At 29.7% G+C, this 19,505-nt stretch overlaps 1 protein-coding gene across 1 annotated transcript; it reads left to right on the top strand.

The window, feature by feature from the left end:
• The first annotated feature begins 132 nt into the window (after positions 1-132).
• On the top strand, positions 133-1,438 carry LOC126839137 (39S ribosomal protein L18, mitochondrial). Its single transcript, XM_050574219.1, has 4 exons — positions 133-418; positions 495-608; positions 696-807; positions 1,196-1,438. The coding sequence occupies exons 1-4, from the start codon at positions 210-212 to the stop codon at positions 1,313-1,315; spliced, it is 555 nt and encodes a 184-aa protein (XP_050430176.1). The 5' UTR covers positions 133-209; the 3' UTR covers positions 1,316-1,438.
• The last annotated feature ends 18,067 nt before the right edge of the window (positions 1,439-19,505 follow it).

The raw sequence follows: 19,505 nt of genomic DNA, 5'->3' as shown, positions 1-19,505 counted from the left end.
AATGAAACCTCTTTGAAAAATGTTCCTCTATGAAGTACCTTCCCCGTGTTAATTCTTATCAGTGTCCGGGGCCTGTTATCACCATAGATAATACAAATTGTTCAATATTTATCACCGACTTGCTTATCAATTTTATCATTCTAAAATATTATACAAATTGGAATATATATTCTAAATTTTTTTCCGGTTAATTTATTTTAACGAACAAAATGATTAGCCTACAAACTTTTAAAGTAAGCTGTTTTCCAAATATTGCCGGAAACAATGTTAAAAATTGCGGTTCGTTCGCTAAAATGAATTACCTCCCGTTCTCCAAGTTTGTCTACAATAGAAACCCGAGAAATTTGGAAAAGTTACGGATTGCGTATAAGCCGGCTGGTTACCATTTAGAAAAACCAGGACGCGAGTTTTGGAACAAGTAAGTGAATTGAACAATTAAGCAATATTTTATACTTCTATGTTCTTTTTACTCTATTGTGGTTTTTTTTATCCAGATTGCAAATAAGCACGAGTAAACGGCATGTGACTGCTAGTGTTTTACATCATACCGGTGCAATACCTATATTGGCGTCTACTGCTGAATGGGCAATACGTAAACAGCTCTACAGGTATGTAATGCGTACAAATTTCAAATATGACATTATTCAAATTTGCAAAAAAAAAAAATGTTGATTATACATTTTTATTGTTAATAGTACTCTGGATAAGACGGCGTATGCAACTATCGGCAAAGTTTTAGCACAGCGTTGTTTAGAGAGTGGAATTTTTGAAGTATTAAACACTTATGAACCTGTTCCAGAAGGCAAAGTATGTATAGTTGTAGATATTTTTTTTTTTTATTCTTCATCTTGTTGTAAATCACTGGAGCGCGGCAGAATTCAAATACCTCTAATCATTCCAGTCAATAGTCACTATAGTTCCATCATTGCCTTTGTTTTGATTTGTTAGCTTAAATTTGTCTACAATAATCGCTATGCATAATATGCTTAAGTCTTAACGTTAGTTGCGCGATTTTTGGTCAAACTTAAATAAAATAGGAGAACGATCTTGTCTCAAAATGTTGTCAGAATTTAGTGCAAAATTTGGAATAACCAATAACTCAAAATTTTAAAAGCGTTATTTAGTTAGGACCTGTCTTGTTAGTGGCACTAAAACTAGTAAATTGTAAATATTTAAATACAACTTTGAATTACAGGTTGATACATTGCTACAAAACTTATTGGACGGAGGAGTACAACTAGGAGAAAGTCCAAGGTATAAAGCACCTCAGCCATGGGATCGAGAAAGACCGGAGAAACCCTGGGAACATTATTAATATTAATTTATGTTGCCATTTATCATATAGGTATATCTTATATGTATATATATTGTTACAACATTTCTTTATTTTGTATTTATAGTAAAAAGTAATAATTAATAAATGTCAATTAAAAAGTTCCATTTTATTAACTTGCTACTGCTAAAAAAAAAAGCCAGTACGGTGTAGAAGACGGAACATGAATTAGTACCCCTGAAAGTGATAAAATCCTTTTTAAATAAACACTTTGATGCGAATCTGTAGTGTTAGAAATATAAATATCAATTAAAGCATTGTACAGAAATGAGAAGCTATTAGCTATCGCGTCGAGGCTAAATTCAAACTTTAAGTAATGCTTTTCCATTGACAGTATCCATATTGTTATTATAATTATTCATTAACAATCACTCCTCCTTCACCTATTTGTTCATAAGCGGCTTTTACCGTACAAAAGAACACATTAATTACTATCCCTAATATGCGGAGGGCTATATCTAGCGGCAGACCACTACACCATACCCAATAAAAATAAAAAATAAAATCCCTGCCATATAACCGATACATGATTATAAAAATGCCGGACACTTCAGTCATACGACAATCTTTCGAGCGCAGTTCAGAACGAACTTCTAAACTGCGGACCCATCAAACCACACATAACGGCATCGCAAGCCCCAATTCAACATCAGGACAAACAACGCAACAAGGTAATAAAATTGTAATCATTTCTGACAGTGTACAGAATAAAATTAAAAGAGCATCATGAAAACGAAAAAGACATAATAAACGCCGCAAGTCTAGACCAAATCATAAAAAAAAAAAATAAATAATAATAAACACACCCTAATGACACACGGCACACCCTAAATATACACAATTTTTTTATTAAAATTTTTTTTCTTCTCTCTACACTAAAACATTGATTTTTTTTTTTCTGAACCACACCACATTATTCAAATTATATACCATTTAACCTGTTACGTCTATTGCCACGGGCACGTGGCAAATAAAAAAAACTGTGGTGCATTTTGTAATATATAAAATTATACCTGCAATGTAGTTATAATTTGTAATCTATAATATTATTATTATTATTTTAATAAACGTTAAACACACACACACACACTGATATCCCCTCTTAAAGATCTATTATAACCATTCACTGTCATCCACAACCAATCTCAACTTCAAGGAAAGTAGGTAATCATACAACTATTCAGAAAAATAATAGCAGCGATAAAGAAATTTAAATAAATATAAAGAGTTAAATAGTAAAATCGTTCTTGACCAGATGTGGAAATTTGTGCCCCGAGACAAATTGCAGCAAGGGATGGAAATAAAATACATATATAACACATATTATGTATCTACATTGAATATGTTTAACATAAAATAAAAAATCAATGGCTGAGTATAAATTCGAAAAAAGATTTCATTGCAAAACCAACATAATACTTTTGAAAGATCTTGTAAACGTTATGGATTTATCAAGTTTTTGTACAAAATAGACCCCGTAAGCGTTATAATAGTTTAATAAAAAACAATTAAATATCAAAATATATCCTTCTTTATTTGTGAGTATAAATTATGTTTTCAAATAAAGTTTAACAGATAAAGTTTTCTAGAAGTCTTAAAATGTATTTTTTCCGCCATACAATTATAAAACTAAATTCGGAATACCTAAAATTGTCCTGTTTTTATAACTTATAATTTATTCTGTAATAATAATCAAAATCTTTTTAACATTAGAGACTTTAAATAATAGTACAACTAGGTCGAATTTAAAGACGTTGTTTTTGTTTTTGGATACACTTCTTATTTAGAGCATTGGTGTACGACTAACAAACACAGTTTGGTAGAGCCCGGATATAGTCGGCATGAAGTTTTTCATACACTGATAGGTTTATTAAAAATATGTAGCTTAATAATTAGTAATTTTTAAAATCTAATCTCGACAAATTATTCGATAAAACGAAATTATAGTATTTATTTGAATTAGTTCGATCTTTAAGAATGCGACATTCGATCAATAACAAATTAATCAATTGAAAGTAAGTCTTGACATTTCAATAAAAAAATCTTAAGCAAAAAATCGAATATTTCATAAAAATGTTTGGTTTTTATACTTTAAGAAATAGAGCACTAAGTATGTCAAAAATGGGTAAATTCATAAAAACTGTATGGCAAAAAAAAAAAATATCTTGTATAATTAATATGGGAAAGTAGTATAGATTGAATGTAGAATAAAAAAGACAAAAAATACCAAATAAAATAAATTTTTTTCCTAAAGTGAGAGGAATATTTTCTTTATTTGTTTTTTATTTTACTATAGTTTTTGGAATTAAAATTAGACTTAAAGTAGATGCAACTAAAGTAAACTGCATAGTGTAAATGTAATGTAATGTAAAATTGGTTTTTTATATTTTATTCTATCAGAAAAATAATTTTCAGAGACAAAAAAATTATGTGAAATCTTGGAAACAACACTATGCACAATGTCAACAAAATGAATGGTAGTAAATCGACATTGATCAATTGTTTTTCAGTGAAATATTTTCACATTCGAAAAATGTGTACAAATAAGAAAAATACAACAACAACTGCAAAAAAAAAAAACAAGAAAACAATTTCGTTTTAAAAGAAAATTAATAGATGTTCAATTCAAACCAACGCGTGGATGATAAAATATCTGTTTATACTTCATATTGCAAATTGAGAAATATTTACAACAATACCGGCTATAGTATACGGTTTTGATGGTAAAAACCGATATCCAAGTTCAAGAAATCAAAAAAATTATAACCAAATATTGTTATTTAATGTTTCTGTTAAAATGTAATCGATACAGCCTGTTAAATAATAATTGCCAAAATATAAATAATTATGTTCACGGCTATTATCATATTTGCAAGATTTGGGGAAATAACATACTATGCAAAAGTCTTTTTACTATATTCGCATGCATGTATCGAGTGTTTTCATACTGTAAGCTAGTATTGACACATTTCCTAGCGTGGCATAACCTAACCGCAGGTATAATACACAGTGTAGTTTATAAGACATATTATTTCAAAACGGTAAACGTCGTGTAGACTTTGTCAAGAATTGAAAACACCTTAACCTAACCGAGGGCCTCTTAAACATCTAAATAGGTATTTGGGCTACACGGTCTAAGCGCGGCGTGTCTTAGGGGTGGCAAAATATTTAAGCAAAATTAATTAAAAAATCACTGAATTGAATATCACATACATGTTGCCGTGTAGTTTTGTATGCATGTAACATAATTCGTGAGGTTACTAAATAATTTAAAAGGAGATACAGCCACAGGTTTTGACAAATTATCGGTGAAACTATTGAAAAGTATATCACTGTTTGTTATACAGATCCATTAACTTATATATATATATATATATAATATATTGTTTAAAAAAAAGGCATATTTCCATCGCAGTTTACAACAACTATTGTTAAACCACTTTTTAAAAACGGGGATAAACAAACAATAAATAATTACAGACCAATATCGTTGATCAATTATGTCGCAACGATCCTTGAAAAAGTTGTAAAGTCAACAATAATAACATTTATAATTGTTCAAATTTTCCATTTCAATATTTAAAAGTTTATACTTGTTATGATAAAATATATAATCCAAGCTACTCTACAATAAACAAAGTATATTTTATTGTATTAATGTGTACCTAAAAATATTGTTCAAAATATTAATATACCCCGAGAAAATGGGTGCCTTATCCATAATGAATCACCCTGTACATCAAATATGAAAAAACATCATAAAACTTCAAGGTATTTTATATACCAACACATTTGAAAAATCTGGGTACAACTACCATTGTGGAGCTTTTATTATGTGTAAAAAGTGTATTACTCATACATATGTTTTTTCATACCGAGTGTAGTTTACGCGTTTTATCGATTTTTTACAATACACTAGCGCATGAAATCGAGAGCACAAAATCAAACCTTACACATTATGGTATGGTAACGAAAATTTAGGCCTCTGGTGAATAAAACCTGCAAACGTTAGAAAATAGATGTCTGATTCAATGTATATTTAATATAGCGATAATGTTTAATCGTTCATCGGTCATTCTCGACCGCAAGTAACTTTTAACGCACTAAAGTCTGAAGAGTAGTTTGATACGAGACAACACGAATACATTCAACATACCTAAATCCCTAACATTTTGCTATGAAAAGGAAAAATGTTATCCTTTTTATTGGAAACGGTTTAAATTTCAAACAAATTTTCGAATTAATTCGACGTGTATGTTCTTAAATCTTAAATTTTGTGCCAAACAATTTGTAAGACTTTCAGATTTTTTCCCGGGAGGAGGGGGGGGGTTGTCGAAATTTCTGGTTTTTCCATGTGCGATTTTGTCGATGGCACTTGTGCACACATAAGATTGTTTTATAGCATATCTTTTTTGCCATCGATTAATGTTCGTTACTTGAGTTGGACCAAGCTGATTGAATATGATAAAATCACTTTAAAAAAATTTAATTCAAACCTTAAACTAGTACTTGAGCACTCAAAAATTACTGGGGCCACTCTAAACAGTATCCATAAAAATATTGGTCATGACTTGATCATTTTTTTTTTAAGATTTAACATCCGCGAAAAACACAGTTTTCCGGCAATTAAAAAACAAACTGTAGTCTAGATGTTTTTCTTTGTTCAACGTGTTAGGTATACATAAGAGTTCTAACTCCAGACAAATTTTTCACTAAAAGATCCTAAAATTACGGCTAAAAAACGCCAAAAACTTGCATCCCCCTGTGAGGGGGTGGGAAATGGGTAGTCCTTAAGATTTTCCACTCGATTCGACTATTTTTTTCGAAATTATAACCAGTAAAAGTAAAAACTTTAAAACTAGTAGGGTTTTTTTTTCAAATTTTAACTTTGACGAAGTGAACTTTTGCAACTTTTATTCGCCCAAAATTTCCAGCTATATAAAACATGTAACCATTTTTAATATCAATTATATAATCATATAGACATACATATTATATACATATATTATTAATTTAACTGTACTCATTCCATCTTTAAACTATGACGAAAACATTTGGTGGAAAATTTTCAAAAAACTAGGGGTCTCGCGTTTAAGGCCAATTGATTGACCAGTTGATGATAAGACCATGAAATAGGTGTATATATTATTTTAATAATTGTCAGAGAGTGAGGTTTTTGTATAATTTCGCACATTGGCGCATGTGTTTCAAAAGTTACATCGGGTTCAAATGTAAACAAAGATTTGGATATATTATTTTTTATGGAAGTATTATTTATCGAATTCTCGCCTAACCGTTAACTCGAAAACACAATTTTTTTTACTACAGAAAATCATTTGGGTTGTTCGATGTGCGTTCCCATTTCCACTGTTTACATAAATGGAAATATACGAATCGACAAATTCAAGGTCTTAAGAAATTCATGGCCAACCCGACTTCTTGACGATTTTCTAGAATTACATAAAAAACAACCTTTGACGATCATTTTTGTATTTTTTTTTGTAATACAATGTTATTTCAAGGTCATTGTGATTTTCATCCGAACCAACTCGTTTACAACCTCGCTACTAGAATTCAAGTCTCTACCGGACATTTTGGTCTTCGCCGAAATTGGATCCGCTTCAGTAATACAAAATCAAAGAAAGGTTTAACTGTAGGACTTTTCCCTCGAGAAACGTCACTGTTTTTGAGGATGAATGAGTTGACTTTTTCTACTCTTGACCCACCAAATTACCAATCACATACCATTTCGGATCTATAGAGGTGCTACTCAAGTAAATCGGCTCATAGGAAAAAAGTTATCGTGTCTACAGAAACTAATATAGTTATACTTAATGCATCGCATAACGTAAAGGCTGGGACACGCCCTTAGTCATTTAGGTACCTCCATAAAAGTGTTCTGTTTTTATGGCTATTTTAAAACAACCAAAAGCTCACACTATTTACTTCCTGGCCATTTCCCCCCTCCCCTTTTTATTTTATTTAAAACAATTACTTTGTTTTGCATATATTAAAGTTTGAGCAATTGAAGATATTTTATTGGCTATTCGAGTTTTACATTCAACGGGTTGTTATTTGGCAACACGCCAGTAGAGACTATAAGCCCCGAGTGTATTTAGAAAGAGATTCAACCTCATTTGATCTAGCTGACCAACTTATATTTGGTAATTTTTTTTTCTGTTTTGTGTCTGTTTGGTACAAGTTGAAAATGATTTAAAAGCAGTACTAAATAAAAGTAACAGATGTACATATATTATGTGCTTGTCGTTGGATTTCCAAATGAAAGTGTTATTTTGTTTTTCATAGTTTAAACATTTACCTTTTTCTTTGAACTTAATAATATAATTTATTGGTGCTTACCAACCAGTGTATGCGGACTCTTGCCCATGCTGCTATTACAGCAAACACAGTCGTACATGTATACCTGAATACAGATTGTAAGTCAGATTGTATTTTTATGGTAAACAATGCATATTAAGTAAATGTAATTTAATTTCTTAATGGTTAGTCATAAAATCGCAAGACCTTACACCCCTGTTAAGGCCATTCCCTCCTTTTTATTTTATTTTTTTTCCATCACAACCCATTCGGTAATGTATTTCTAAACGAAACATCGCTATTGGACTCTCAGTCCTCAGAACAAAACCTAACCTAACCAGGCATTCAGAACTGAGAAAACCTCTCCCCCCATAACTACATAAAAACGACTGGAGACTACGACTGGCAAAATTAAGGAATAAGATACCAGGGAGATATTTTAAGCGGGGTTATCCCAATTTCGCAATGAAACAGTAAAGCACCAGACACTAATGAATGACAATAAATAACTGATATTCTGCTAAACATTTTAGAAAACATATTGGAACCCAGAGATTCATAGTCTTGCTATTTGATGGCATGAAAGTTTGGTGTTTATGCAATACACAGTATCTGACCTATTTTCTGTAAAATTTAAAAAAATACACTTACACCTTTTCGTTGAAACATCAATGTGTTGGTATGGGTTTTTTACAACAAATATACTCGTGTACTTATTTACATATTTCTGAAAATATGTAATTTAAATAATAATGCAAAGTCTAAAAAATTCAGTAGATATCTTATTTTATATATTTATATACTTGTAGAATTTTGGTTTTTTTTTTAAATTTTTATATAAAACAGGCGTTCAAAGACGGTAAAATTCATTCGGTTTTTCTCGTAGTTTAACTTCAGATAATACACTATAGACTAACACAATGTTTTTAAAGTTCTCTCTTTCGTTTCTGTTTTTTATCTTAGCGGTTAACTGTATAATTACGGACCCGCCAAGAGCAATAGATTCAGAATGGAAAACTGAACCTGAACAGAAAGGCGAACAGGAGGATTTTACGGTAGTATGTACTGTTATTTTAAAACTATTAGGTTTTTTTCAATATTTTTTCGAATCACTTATAGTATGAAGGAAAAAGTTTCCCTATATAGCCATTCTTATCTAGGGAACTATTATTATTTTAGCTTAAAGACTTACAAACATAATTCTTGTCATAAATATAATCAAAAAAAGTTCTGAATATTGTTTTTTAAAAAAAGAATAAGATTAAAGTTAGAGTCGTAACTTAATCATTCGAGTAAAATTCGTTAAATATAATAAATGTTTATCTACAAAAATGTATACATTTTACTTTGTAAAATACTATGTAATATTAAGTCTTATCACTCTTTGGTAAATTTTATGTTGTATAAAAAATAATGAAATAATGTCTAGATTAATTTTTATATAATTTTTTATTTGGTTATTAAAACATTAAAGCATAAAATAATAATTTGTTTTTTAACAAATAAAGGATATTAGATTTATGTCTTTAAAAAATTCTTAATTATTCTTATTTTTTATTTTAAATATGTTTGCTATATTATGTTACAAACGTTGTATTGATTTTCTGAATTTTTATATCATTATTATAACATGATTACAACATCAATCAATAAAATAATGTTAATACTAGGAATACCAGTTACTAAAATTAAAATATTTTTTATATCTATTAAAAAAAACAACAATTTTTAGGTTAATTTTTTTTTTTAATTCGAGTAATAAACATTTTATTTTATTAGTAAAAAAATACAAAAATTAAAAACTTACACCCCCCCCCCCCAAAAAAAAAACAAATCAAACTTACACTTTTATTTTTATTAAATTAATAAAAAAAAATATATTTTATTGATTTTTAATAATCATGTATTTATTTAAGTCAACGCCTATTTCAATTTTATAATCAGTTTTTTTATGGAATTAAACTTTGTGTTGATTAACAATTTTCAGATTATTGATAAGGCGTTCATAAATGCTAAAAAATGGGTAGGCTTCGACGACAAAGTGACAAGAGAACGTCTTTCAATTCTTCAATATTACTCGTACATGGGTGACAAAGCAGAAGATTGGGATCTTATAACATCGTACATAGACAACTATAAACAAGAAAATCTAAGAGAATATTGTAAAAATTATTTATACACTTTACATATCATTTAATAAGATTTTGTTTATCTTCGATGCAAAACTGTAGAGCAGTAATTGGTTTTATCAAATAGTTTTCATTAAAAAATACCATATAATATTTAATATACTATTAAGTGCGGTGAGAACCAAAGATATGTTCAAAAAAAGTAAAATTAAAAACAAAATTACCGCTCCGGACACGAATTTAGACAAATAATCGCACACCATTATAAAAACAATATATTTTCAGCTGCACATCAAAGCTAAAATAAATTATGTCATCGACAACTGCAAAATATCATGTCCCTATATGCAACATATATTATACATGTTTAAATTGAAAATTTATTTTTGTTTTAGATTGGATAGATTCAGTAGAATTTAAGGATCTATTTATAATGCATTGTCAAAATAAAACAATGCGCGTTGAAGAATTGGCTAACAAAAGAAAAGCGGTAACAGACAGAAAGAAAGTATATGGAGAGAAATTGGATAAATACCTTTTTGATGTCGCTGGCAGAAAAAGAAAGAGACAGAGATTTTCTGTGTGAATAATGTATTAATATGTCTAATAATGTTAATTTTTTTTTAAAAATCTCTTTAAGTGTTATTAAAAAAATGTTTCAAAATACATTACGTCGTGACGACTTTTATAAATCCAAAATCGCTGTTGCTTTTCAAATAAACACTTATTAGTTACATTTTGTGCAATATTTTTTATAGCAATAAATTTTTAAACCATGCAGCATCCCGATTTAAGTCTTCTTGAAGTTTTAAACAATCGTGATGTGTACATACTCGCATATAAAGTTTAATATCGTCAGCAAAACAGAGTATGTGACAGTGATTTAAAAGACAATGAACACTGTTAATAAAAAGTGAAAACAATAAAGGAGACAAATGTCCCCTTGCGGGACACCAGATGACGCCAGATACAAGTTAGACTTGACCGGCTAAAAATCTTATTAGAATACTATTACGGAGGATACTTTTTTTAACAGGTTTAAGACACTTATTTTCTGGGAAAATGATTACAATTTTTTTAATATTTTCCAAAGCGAATTAACTACTGTAACTTAAGTGGTATCTTACCCATACTAATGTAAAGATATTTACGGCGCAGAGAATAACAGCACTCTATTTTAAAAATGCATAATAGTTTTTTTAAGATAGTTAAAATTCAATGGAGTACGTTTAGAATAGAACGACTATTGTCGCTGAAGTCAAAATAACAGTAAAATAAGTATATTTTTCGTGTCTTTTATAGTTATATGGACTTAGTGAGTGATAAAATTTATTAAATCTTGTGTTTTCTATCTGATTATGCACACAATGTACATTCCCTGCTAAGGTGGAGATGTTTACAATGGTACATTTTTCCTTCTTCTGTTTTTCGGTTATTGTAACATTTTATTTAAATACAATTAGTAGACACATCAGTATGTTGAAAATAGATAATACGTTTTATGAAATTGATCGCATCATTTTCAACTTAATGATAAATTATTGTGGTATGATGTCGGACTGATCAGCTAAATCTCTCTCTATATATATATATATAACCAGTATAGCAACTAAATAGTCGTCTCGGGATCAAATACAAAAGTTTTTCAGCCGAGTCTGCAACCACGAAAGAGCATTTTCATGTCTCGTTGAAGTACCGAATAAATTTAGAGTGGTGGTGGAATTATAGATAATGATATAGTATATTAAGAAGGAGTAACAAGCTATAACATCAAGTTTCTGGCTAATATTGTTGTGTTTAATATCTGGCTTAAAACAATTCATAGAGAATTTGGGCCCTTAAACAATTTTGAATTTATCATTTAGTTCTAATTTAAACGTTGAACATATCTTTCATCTTTTATCTCCTACATCTTACCTCTATTTCCTACCCCCTATCTCCTACCTCTATCTCATATCTCTTACCCTTACCCCCAGTCCCAACCCTACCTCCAACCCCATTCCCACCCCCATTATTAATTTTTGGTAATACTTTTTTCGGTTATGTGCCAGAGCTAATTCCCACCCAACCCCATTTCAACCCCCATCCTTATTCCCACCCTCATCCACATCTCCATCCCAACCCCATCTCCGTGTCCTAACGCTTTTTTCGTTATTAATTTTTGGTAACACTTTTTGACATTTTCATGTCTTAGTTCTGGCACATAACAGAAAAAGCGTAACGAAAAAAGTGTTACCAAAAAATAAATGGGGTTGAAGATGAGGTTGGGGGTGGGAATGGGTATGGGGTGGAATTAGCTGTGGCAAATGACCGAAAAAAGCATAACGAAAAAAGTGTTACCAAAAAACTGTTACGCTGTTATCTGCTATGAGATATGAGATAGGGGTAGGATATAGGAGATAAGAGATATGTTATATGTTATACGTTCAACGTTCAAATTAGAACTAAATAATAAATTCAAAATAGTTTAATTCTCTATGTTAAGTTACTTTTGGCCAGATAATAAACACTACAATTTTAGCCAGAAAATTGATTGTACATAATTTTTTAATCTCCTTGGCTTATGCTGTAACTGGAAGCTCCATGTAATTTTTTTTATAAATTATATTCCACAACTAATCTAAATTTATTCGGTACTTCAACGAGACATGAAAATGCTCTTTCGTGGTTGCAGACTCGGCTGAAAAACTTTTTTTCGGTTATGTGTCAGTGCTAAGACATGAAAATGTCAAAAATGTACTATTGAATAAGATAAAACAACTGTTGATTTCCAAGCTGAGAAAGCTTAATAAAAAAGCCAGTACAGTGGGTGTCTAATCGACCGCCCGCATGTCCTTTTACGCGGGTTGGGTCCAATTATTCGCGTGGTTCAATTCAAACGGCCTGAAGTTTTCTAGAACTTACATTTTATAGGAGCTGATATGTAGTTTTTTAGGAAAATATTTTAAATGGGACACCTGAAAGGAAAAAAAAACAACTTTAAGTATTCGAGAAAAGCATTTAGGTATAGAATATTTTAAAAATATTATTTTTATCGAACTGTTTGATTATATATTATTATCACGACGAATCGACAATAGCACTACAACAGTATGTGTTTTTGTTTTTTTGCCTGTAAGAAAAAATTAAACGACGAATAACACCTAAGAAAACAATTATTGCGCTTAATGTACTAAATTTTTCTAAAAAATATAGGTACAAAAAACTTATGCATACTCCTATAACAGAGTGACACTTGCAATGACAATTGGTGCTTAAAACTATATTTTTGGTAATAGGGTGGATGCGAGATTACTATGTTATAGTCCCACCTTAGATATCACCCTAGTTTTCAGACTTTAAGCTCTAAAAAAGTGAAATTAAGAAGTTTCCGTCCCTTTTTGGGGAAAGAGTTAAAAATATATTATGTTGGTTCAATAAAGAACTTTTCAAGTAAGAGATCTGATCTACTGTCTTGCGAATAATTGAAGAAAGCTGTTAAACGGTTTGAAACATGTGTTGAAAGTGTTAAATTAAAAAATTAAGCCGGGTTGGCCATGGTTTTCTTAAGACCATGAATTTGTTATCGTCTATAGAACGAGTAAGAAACGATTCGTATATTTTCATTTATGTAAACAGTGGAAATGGAAACGCACATCAAGTCACCAAAGTGTTTTTCTAACGTAAAAACAAATTGTGTTTTCGAGTGAACGATTAGGCGAGAATTCGATAATTAATACTTGCATAGAAAATAATATTTTTCAATCTTTATTTACTTTTAACTAGGTGTAACTTTTGAAACACATGCGACAATGTGCAAAATTATACAAAAACCTCACTGTCTAACAAATCGAAAAATGTATACCCATATTGGTTCGGATTGGCCTAAAATTCGACCCATAATTTTTTGAAAATTGTCCACTAACTGTCAAATATTTCCAAATTGAGTGGACTAAAAAGCACTGGGCATTTTTTAAATTGATAAAACTTTACTTCATTTGACAATGAACCAAAAATATGTTAAAGATGCCCATGGTTGCTTGGTTACAGAGGAATCAAATATAGTTGAACAATTCCGGAATCATTTCGAAGAATTACTGAGTAACACTAACGAGGATGGCAACCCGGAGGAAGATCAAGAACATACCACTTACTACTCTGTGCAGCCAGAACTACCAGAACCAGAATATGAAGAAATAACACGGATAATTAAATCACTAAAAAACAATAAGGCACCGGGGGAGAACGATATTAATGCTGAATTAATTAAAGCAGCTAACCCAAAATTAATATCGAAGATATGGATTTTGATCAAAGAAATATGGAAAAGTAGGAAAGTCCCGAACGATTGGAAAACAGCGATAATTTGCCCGATTTATAAAAAAGGAGATCCGATGGAAACAACTAACTATAGAAGAATTTCACTTTTAGACACCTGCTATAAAGTTCTGTCGATGGCAATCCTGCGAAGGCTGGAAGTCTATGCTAACGATATAATTGGAGACTACCAAAGCGGCTTTATGAGAGGGAAATCTACCACATACCCCATTTTTATTATCAGACAATTGTTAGAAAAGTACTATGAGTATGTTAGAGAAGTGCATCTTTGCTTCGTGGACTTTAAACAGGCGTACGACAGTATTATAAGGGAAAAATTATGGGTAGCACTGGAAGAATTTGGTATACCAACCAAATTAATTCAGCTGATAAAAGAGTGCAATACCGAAACATACTGTAAAGTAAACTTTGCGAATAAACTGTCAGAAAGTTTTGAAGTTAGAGCTGGCCTAAGACAGGGAGATGCGCTTTCTCCCGTACTTTTCAATCTGGCGTTAGAAAAAGTAATTAGATCTCCCCCCGCTAGACAAAGTATGGAAATTCTGGGACAGAACACTATCTTGGTGTACGCAGATGATATTGTTATAATTGGTAGTTCCCGAAACGAAGTGAAAATGAGGACCGCAGACCTAATTAAAGCAGTGGAACCGTTTGGATTAAAAGTTAATCAAGAAAAGACTAAATACCTAGTAGTATTAGCGAGAACACAAGCTGATTTGCTAGTGGATGGATATGTCTTCCAACAAGTAACAGATTTTAGGTACTTAGGAACTAATATAAACAACGGAAACAATATGCACAACGAAATTAAATTGAGAATTGCATCAGGGAACAAGGGATATTATGCACTTGCGAAATTATTTAAATCCAAACTACTGTCCAGGAAATCTAAAGCATATCTATACTCCAGCTTTTTACGACCGGTTTTGACGTATGGGTGTGAAACCTGGTCAGTGACTAAGGGAGATAAGGAGAAGATAAACATTTTTGAAAGAAAAGTACTACGTAGAATATATTGCCCTGTAATGGAGAGTGGTGAATATAGAAGAAGAACTAACCAAGAATTGTACCAAATGTTTAATAAGCCCATTATTAGTTCGTTTCTAAAAAGTAAAAGGTTACAATGGGCGGGTCATATTTGGAGGTCGGAAGGTATGGCAAAAAACCTGTTTACTGGAAGACTAAACGGTAAAAGACCCAGGGGTCAACCAAGACAGAGATGGGCGGACAGGGTGAAAACGGATCTCACGGAAATTTCAGAAGAAATAAGGATTGAAGATAGCGAAGACAGAGGTAGGTGGAGAGGAGTGGTCGAGTCAGCGAAGGTCCTAAATGGACTGTAAAAGCTGGAGAAGAAGAAGAATACTATTTATTTTAATGTTTGTGACATAAGCCGTAGATTAATTACCAACTAGAATCAAGTGTGTTTTATTTTGCTTAACTTAAAAATATCAATGTTCAATTGTTTTATTATAATTAAGTAGTTTTTTTTTGTCTTTACAAAGTATGTTATTTGACTGATTAGTACGCTGTACTGTATTGGCAACCCGACTAATGGGCAGTTTGCTTTATGTTATTTTATTAATGAAATTGTTTATTTATATTAAAAGATTGAATTTGAATTTTGATGGCATGGCATTTAAATATTTTATGCTAAATATATAGCAATTCACAGTTACTGACTTTTTCTCTGTAATATGTAAAAAATAACACTTACACACGTCACTAAAGACATCGGTATGTTAGTAGGGATTTTATGCAACAAGTTATCTGTAAACTTAATTACATATTTGTGCAAATATGCAATTTTGTGTAAATAAAGCCACGTCCAAAAAATTCAATAGATATCATATTTTTATGTGCTATGTACTCGAATAATTTCAGTTTTTTTCTGATACCATATAAAACAGACATTCAAAGACGATAAATTTCATTAATTTCGTCTCGCAGTTTAACTTCAAATAATACTTTATAAAAAATAACACAATGTTTTTAAAGTGCTCTATTTCGTTTTTATTTTTTATTCTAACGGTTAGTTGTATGTTTACAGACCATAAGCGTAAACTTACAGATCCAGCTGCACCAGTACTGAAAACTAAGTCCGAACTAGCTGCTGATGCGGTAATTTATACTATTATTTATAAAAATTAGGTTTTAGTTTATAATTTTCTGAATAATTTACATTATAATGGGAAAGATTTGCTAAAAAGACATTCTTATCTAGAAAACTACTACAAATAAAATTCTTGTCATAAATATTTGTTTATAAAAAATGTTTTGATGTTTTCATATAAAATAAAGTTAAAAATAACTTAATCATTAGAGTTAATTCATTCATTATAATAAATATTCAACCCAAAAAATGTGTAATTTTTACTAGTTTGTAAATTACAAAATATTAAGTTCTTACACTTAATTTAATAATTCAATATTGGGAGCTGTAAATCCGAATGTAATAAATAATTTGGTCTAAATTAAGCAATTTGTTTTTTAATTTAAAGTATACAAGGGACGTATACTTTAAATTGTATAAAAAATTATGAAATAGTGTTTGGATTATTTTGTATAAAACATGTTTTATTTGGTTACTAAAAAATGTCTGCCAAGCGTACAAGTTATAATAATATATGTTTTAATAGCTCAAGTATATTTAAGTTATTATATAGCAATCAATAATATGCCAATAAGGGTTATATTTGGAATACCAGCTACTAAATTTTAATTATTTTCTAAATTTATAAAAAAAAAAATATCTACTATTTTTTATTGATTATCTTTTTTTTTTAAATTCGAGTAATAAATATTTTTTTTTATTAGTAAAAAAATTAACATAAATTACATTCTCCCTTCCCTCACAAAAAAATACATAAATTAAATTTTTACTTTTATTTATATTAAAATATAATATTTTTAATTGGTTCGTAGTTATCACATAGGTATTTAAGTCTATGCATATTTAATTAAAACAATTTATGGAACTAAATTTTGTGTTGACTTTACAATTTTCAGACTATAGAAAAGGCGTTCACGAATTGTAAAAAATGGAGAGGCTTAGACGACAACTCGACACAGGGACGTATTTCAACTTTTGTATATTACTCGTACATGGGTGACAACGAAGAAGATTGGAATTTTATAGGATCGTACTTAGACGACTATAAACGAAATGAGCGATCAGGTTTTTGTAAGAATAATTTATACACTTAACATATCATTTAATAATATTTTTCTTATCTTCGATGCAAAACTGTAGAACAGTTATTGGTTTTAAGAATTTTTTTCAATTAGAAATACCTAATAATATGTAATATACTAATAAATTTGGTGTAACCCAAAATTAATGTTAAAAAAAAGTAAAATATATAACACAATTACCGCTTCTTTGTCTGGACACAAATTTAGACAAACAAAAACATACTAATAAAAAACAATACACTTTCAGCTGCACATAGAAGTAAAAAATTATGTTATCGACATCTGCAACATATCATGTCCCTCTATGCAACATATATTATACATATTTAAATTGAATATTTCTTTTTGTTTTAGATTGGATAGATTCAGGAGAATTTATTGATCTATTTAACATGCATTGCGACAAAAAAAAAGTGACTGTTGACGAATTGGCTAACTATAGAAAAGCGGTAACGGATGGAAAGACAGTAGATACAGATAAATTGGATGACTTCTTCATTAAAAGACAAAGATAAAGAAACCTAGCTGTTCTAGACGATGATTTTATGTGAGAATAATATGTTAATATGTCTAATAATGTTACAATTTTTTTTTTAAATCTCTTAAATTGTTATTAAAAATAAAATGTTTCAAAATACAATAAATCAAAACGACTTAAATAATTCCAAAATCTTTGTTTCTTTTCAAATAAACCCTTATTACTTACCATTTGTGTAATATTATTATTATTTGTAAGAAAAAATAAAATGACTATATTTTGTGTAGTAATTTGTAAAGGAACAAATTTGTACAAAATTTCAACAGGTATAGCATTATTAAGTAGAGCATCTACATCATGGTTAATACATTGCACTACGATACTTTTTTTTTTAAATTATCAGCCAGCTAAAAGTTTGATTCTTTCTACTCTGCCTCAAATTGTACGGAATATAATCTACTCATTTCCAAATCATAATAAAATGAAGCAACTCATTTGTATATAGTATTGGAGTAGAATATAATATAAAGTGAGGTAAGTTATTACAATTTTAATATTATTAATAGTTTAATTTAACTGAGAGTGTTGATATTTTAGTATATTATAATATATTAATATATTTTAATGTCTAATAATGTTATAATCTTTTTTAAAATCTCTTAAATTACTATTCAAAAAAAATGTTTCAAAATACAATATGTATGTCATAACGACTTTAATGATTCCAAAATCTTCTTTCTAATAATTAATAAAGTTTCTTTTCTAATAAACTCTTATTACTTATTATTTGTGTAATATTATTATTATTTGTTTTTTTTAATTGTCGAAAAACTGTCTTTTTGTTCAATCTTTAAACAAAAAATTATCAAATCTTCCCAATATTTTTACGGATACTATTTAGAATGGTCCCAGTAATTTTTGAGTGCTCAAATACCAATTTTAACTAATTTTTTTAAGGTGATTTTATCATAGTCAGCGAGCTCGGTAAACTCAAGTCCCAACCCCAATTGTAATTACTTTTTACTTTGTAAATATCTGTCGATAGCCATACTTAAGGTTAGATAATATTTGTTTTACGGACTACTAAAGGCAGTTGTTTAAAAAGTATCTATGTGCGCAAATCGTATGTAAATAGTATATCCGATTCGATACCATTTTCAAGTTGTGACAATTAGCCATGCCCTTCGAATATTCAACGTAAAAAGTAACACTAAGATGTGCACAAAAAAATAAAATGTGAAATTCAAAAACATTGACAATTTTATGTATTGTTTTTGTCGTTAGATCGACGTATTTTTCTGCTTGGAATTTATGAATATTTATCGATGGCATAGATTATATACTAAAACGTTCTCATATCTGCACAAGTGCCAAACTTGTAAGTTTTTCGATTTATCATCAACAAAATTGCACATGGAAAAAAACCCGAAAATTCGACAACCCACCAGGAGAAAGGCTGAAAATTTTTAAAATTTTTGTTTGGCACAATTTTAAGATTTAAGAACTGAAAATTAGTTCAAAGATAGGTCTAACAAACACAATATAACATGTGTAGAAAAAAAAATATCGATACCTAAACCTTATCAGTGTATCTTAAATAGGAAGTTTACTTTTTAATTTTGTAATTCGATTTGAGTTTTTTTTGTGGGTCAAAGTAAGACAAAGAATGATACGAATTTTGGTTGTATATAATGGTAAACCATGTGTCCATCCTTAGTAATTGGATAAACTATAG

This window comes from Adelges cooleyi, unplaced genomic scaffold (genome assembly GCF_023614345.1).
Source record: "Adelges cooleyi isolate 19-005CV unplaced genomic scaffold, UGA_ACOO_1.1 ACOO_flye_CR_arks_rails_tigmint_CR_PRNA_30, whole genome shotgun sequence".
NCBI classification, from domain to species: Eukaryota; Metazoa; Arthropoda; class Insecta; order Hemiptera; family Adelgidae; genus Adelges; species Adelges cooleyi.
This window is presented reverse-complemented; position numbering and strand designations above follow the sequence as displayed.